This window comes from Crassostrea angulata, chromosome 9, assembly GCF_025612915.1.
Source record: "Crassostrea angulata isolate pt1a10 chromosome 9, ASM2561291v2, whole genome shotgun sequence".
NCBI classification, from domain to species: domain Eukaryota; kingdom Metazoa; phylum Mollusca; class Bivalvia; order Ostreida; family Ostreidae; genus Magallana; species Magallana angulata.
In genome coordinates this window covers 4,603,073-4,608,261 of record NC_069119.1, presented here as the reverse complement: position 1 = coordinate 4,608,261, position 5,189 = coordinate 4,603,073, and the positions used below count along the sequence as shown (strand labels likewise).

Genomic DNA, 5,189 nt, shown 5'->3' with positions numbered 1-5,189 from the left:
CACTTTATTTTTGACACATATTGATATACAATTTTGGTCTCTATAATTGAATGAACTCAATAGAATAACGTGGCTGTAGTGTTGAATAATTTTAGAATCGACAAGAGCTGAATTTTTGTTTTCTATAGGAAGGTGACTTTTTGCTGTAATCCCATTTTCTGACTAGATATCACATTCTGCATAATAAAAAAAGAATCACAATTTATTAACAACAGATGTTTTGAGATACATTACTATAGCATTGAATCAGGATTTTTTGAAGTATACACTCTCATAACTGCAGCGGTGTTTGCATACAAATTGAGTAACGCGCGTTAGCGCGTTATAAAAATTTGTATGCACACACCACTGCAGTTATGAGAGTGCATACTTCAGAAAATCATGATTCAATTCTTATATTTACCTTTTTTAACTTCTTGCCTTGTCTGTTAATGTGATTCATACCTTTAAATTCCTATCAAGGGTAAGTCAATATTAATGGAAGAGCCACAGTAACAGCCACAAGCGTGTACTTTGATTTTCGCTTGTGACGTTGCAGTTTACAGCGTTCAACGTTTGTGACGTCATAATAAAACTCTTCAATTTGACCTTTGACTACTTGTTGCATTTAGAGGCATTTGAAGATCACAGAATTTAATGGAAAAACACAGTAGAATGTAAATATATGTTTTTGATTATCATTCGAATGTTTGTCGTGTTTCTGTAATTAAATTATGCAAGAATTAGATGTTTAGATGTAAACAATCTTTCTAAATGTAATAAAAAATTACTTTTTTTCTAAGATATCCAAAATTAGATATTAAAAAGAATCAAAATATTAGACAAATGTTTAATATAAATATTAAAAACATATACCAAAAGGATCCTGTCTGTAGAGTCCTTTAATGTTGTGCTCCTCGACATAATTTTTTATCATTTGCTTGACTTTCACATCGGGATCCTTTGACCGGGTCAAAATCACGTGATAGTTGTACATGGCGGGGATACACGTGGGTGGGTTTTCTGATTCAGAGTACTTGTTGTACCAGTATACATTACTAAAACTGAACGGTTCTTCCTCTGTCATTACGTGCTCATTGATAATCCTACCTGTGACGCCTAAAACAAGCAACAGACATACATCATCTATTGAACCTTAACCCCAAATACTTGTATTCAGATGGTTGAATGGTCGTGGCCAGTTTTAACCATGTTAATCTCCCTAAGATGACACATACAGTTTCACAAATGGGTATTTGTTTTGCCTCGGACTAGAATGTCTCAACGTCATCGGATGAATCGTGTCACGTGGTTGCCTCATAAATTTCTTTACAGGGCAAGCGTCAAAATTTAAACGGCAACATGGCGGACGTAACGTTATTTGAGCTGATTTTTTACACAAACGTTCAATCATACCTTTAATTTTTAAGCCCCAAAATATTGTGACCCCCCGTGACGTAATATTATGATCCTACAATAGCATCGAGGTTTGCACAAACAAGTGACGAGGTAGGTAAGAAAATTAGAGAATTGAGCTATGAATTTAATCGTTTTATATTATCTTTTGTTTGTTTACATATCAAACTGTAGGACTTTGACAAAACAAAACACTTATTAGGTTTGTTACTGACTGTTTACAGAAATTTGTGGGGTCGGTAAATTCCATAGAAGGCTCGGCTACGCCTCGCCTTCTATGGACTTTACCGACCCCATAAATTTCTGTAAACAGTCAGTAACGAACCCAATAAGTAATATTAATAAAAAGCATGAACGTGAGTTGATAATGGTGATGAAAATTTTTGGAAATAGAAAGAAAGAAAAAACGTAGAGATTCTCCTAAATTCATATTTTTTAAAATTTTACTTGAAAATTTTCTAGAGTAAAACTTTTTGACACAAGGTGAAAAATACGAACAATCTTTCCCAAATATCAACTCTATCCACCGGTGGTTGCCTATTCTTCCCATGTCTTTCATCTCATAGTTTGTTAAGTTGTAACAGACCTGTCTGAAATCAGCGATCAAACATGTATTTAATATCAATTTGAAATACATATTAATGAGCATACAATCCTATCCAAAATGGTAATGTTTAGAAAAAATTCAGATAACTAAGGTTTTGGTCACTTTATTTGCATGTTAATTTGCCTCTCTTTTTGTTGGGGGGTGGCAAATATAGACACAGACAGTCAGTGACCAAGCTTATATCACTCTCAAAATGTAAAAAAAAAAAAACTTTTAGAAAAAAAAATATTGAAAAAATCATGAAAACAACGATAAAAATCACTCAAATCAACCAAGTTTAACAGTCATTTTTTTATTCATCTGCGTCAGCTCATAATCTAGCTATTCTTTTTAAAGAAAAGCTTAAATTGACTTCAGTTATTAAACAAACAGCAATGAACTATAATGTGTCTAATAAATCAAACATTTGATAAACTCAATAAGCAAAACAAAACTTTTTAATTTGTTATTATATAAATAGTGCCTGTTTGGGAGGGTAACAGTTGAAATTGACACCCCGAGAAAACCATTGTCAACCGACGCAAAGCAGAGGTTGACAATGGTTTTCGAGGGGTGTCAATTTCAACTGTTATCCTCCCAAACAGGCACTATTTATTTTGTTATACTGAATGTCTTTTTTAAAAATTTTAAGAAAATTTTACTGTTTTTATATAGGAATAACGTGAATTCTACAGCGAACCGTACGCGCATAATTTTCGCGCATGTAACATTTTTTAATGTTACCCGTTGCCAAGTGCGTTGCTAACGCTGAGGGTAATAGTAAATATTATTAACTGCGTCTTAACCAATCAGATTTCAGTATTTAACATGAAAGTATTACAATCCTGATTATTCCTTCTTTGAAAATATTACAATATTTTATACTTCATAGCAAGTTTGCATTATGTTCATATGATCCGAACATCTTTACAATAACACATATTTAGACAATACATTACTCCAACATCAAAGTATTTCATTAAAATGTTCTGGTGTTAAGAAAAAGCTAACTCTTACCCGTTGTATCTGGTTTCATAATTTGTAGACTTTGCCTCGGAGCCGAACTTATTGTGCACGCTGACATAGTGGTCCACATACTCTGGGTGGTTGGTCATATACACATAGGCAACATATGTGGGATTATTGGCATAGGACTGAAATATACCAAGTCGTTCATTTATCAACTCATGGAGTGGATTTTTAAAAGAACGTTAAGATTTTACTTAATTTTAATGCCAATTCCTTATCAAGTGTTATCAACATTACTTGCATTCTTTAATTATGTCATTATTGGATTATTGGCATAGGACTGAAATTTACCAAGTCGTTCATTTATCAACTCATGGAGTGGATTAAAGAACGTTCAGATTTTACTTGATTTTAATGCCAATTCTTAATCAAGTGTTATCAACATTACTTGCATGATTAAGTTAAAAATAAGCAATGCACTGGATATGCTGTACATGAATTTTAAGTAAAAGAAATGTTTATATAGACAAAAGAATACCTTTGCCTTCAAATTTTTAGGGGTGGATGTAGGGTAATTGATATCATGAATGTTGGAATATAAATTCTATTCAGAGAAAAAAATCATTAATATATAAATTTTAAAAGCGTCTATAGAAAACAGGATTACAAAACGTACCTGTGTTGTCATAAGTACTGCTAGGCCCAGTAACAACAAATATTTGGTGCTCGCCAATTTAAATTGCTGAATAGTTAGATGTGCTATACACTTTTATATACTGTTAAGATAAGCAAAGGACCACCCATAATCCATAATATATCAGTCGATTAAAATAAAAGATATATTTATTCTAGAAATAATTAATAATTTGTGCAGCTGTTATCAAATACGTAGACATAAATAAACTTAGTGGAGTAAACCCCGCTTTTAATGTCTGTGGCAAAACGTGGCTGCAACAAATGGTTTTGTTCTTATGAATACAATTAGAAATGAATACATTTAAATCACCTTAAGTTTATCTCAAATGAAGAGTCTCACATCCCCCTTCAAAGAAATGATTCTACTTGTAAGGTGACACGAGACGGTTTTTGATACACTGTTTGTATCAATCAATTTAATTGTATATCGTCATAGCTCAGTGGTTAAAGTATCAGGCTTCTAAACCGCATATCATTAGTTTGAATCCGCCTGTGGCTTTTGTTTATGTTTACTGAATGAAATTTTTAACAATATCACTTTTATCTAAAATTGCACGTTTTTTCGCCTATTTGACATATATACTTCTTATCTATCATTCTCTCTATCAAAATCCTGTCATTTTCTGCTGATTTGAGAAACTATTTAAAGGTGTAGTGGGGTACCTTAAGGAAGCTCTGGAATTAACACATTAACCATCCGATCTTACAAAAAATTTAGCATATTATTTATTTAGCTATTCACTAATATTAAGTAATGAAAACATTCATATTTTATATATTTTACCGTTTAAATTTGGGCATTTTATATAGACCCTATTTCCTAAGAAGACCAATACAATCTAAAAATAGTCACGACTATCGAATCTTCTTAAACGAGCAGTAATTTGAGAATCAATGAAGTACATTCGGGTTTGTGTTTCAACCTGGGACAGAAAAATTAACCAAACAGTGGTTTATAAAACACTACGCATTCTAAAACAATTCTGATATGCTTGAAAGCAATTTATGATACTTGATATTTCTGTATGTATTGCTCGTATATTACAAGCCTAGTAAATAAATTGAAGTTATCGGATTTTCACTTGGTAACACTCTCCCAATACCATGCAAAGACCACTAGTTCGGTGGCAATGATTAAATTTTAAGTTTGTCTGTATATAGTATAGTACATGCATAGTCGTTAACTAATCACTTATATTATAATTGTAAACTTAATCATAATATACCAAAATACTTTCCATTTCGATAAAGGCCAGCCTCTATACCTGCTAAACTTCTCAAATGCACTGAAGCAGTGAAATTTAGATGTAATGAAGTACACGTATATGCTCCGTATAGGACGTTTGGGTTGTCCTGCAATTTAAAGATAAATAGGTAAAATAAATGAGAAATAGAGACCACGGTGTACCAAGTCAGAATACAGTGGTTGCCGGACGTATACAAGTGGGATCATCTCAAAACTAAATATTAAATTCATTATAAATCATAATAAAAATTGGTAATGAGATTATGAATTTAGATTTTTTTTAACTTAAATAGATGA

At 32.0% G+C, this 5,189-nt stretch overlaps 1 protein-coding gene across 1 annotated transcript; it reads right to left on the bottom strand.

The window, feature by feature from the left end:
• Positions 1–3,697, bottom strand: LOC128164219 (uncharacterized). The gene is made up of 5 exons (XM_052827974.1): positions 3,627–3,697; positions 2,999–3,135; positions 1,894–1,985; positions 856–1,098; positions 1–176 (listed from the first exon to the last, which is right to left on the bottom strand). The coding sequence occupies exons 1-5, from the start codon at positions 3,636–3,638 to the stop codon at positions 163–165; spliced, it is 498 nt and encodes a 165-aa protein (XP_052683934.1). The 5' UTR covers positions 3,639–3,697; the 3' UTR covers positions 1–162.
• Positions 3,698–5,189: the final 1,492 nt, after the last annotated feature.

Bases quoted from the DNA above. Each gene is read 5' to 3' on its own strand.
- LOC128164219 (XM_052827974.1), bottom strand. The intron at 1,986-2,998 runs GTAAGAGTTAGC...CGCTGATTTCAG, and splicing joins TATGAAACCAGATACAACGG to ACAGGTCTGTTACAACTTAA. The intron at 1,099-1,893 runs GTTCGTATTTTT...TGCTTGTTTTAG, and splicing joins GTTGATATTTGGGAAAGATT to GCGTCACAGGTAGGATTATC.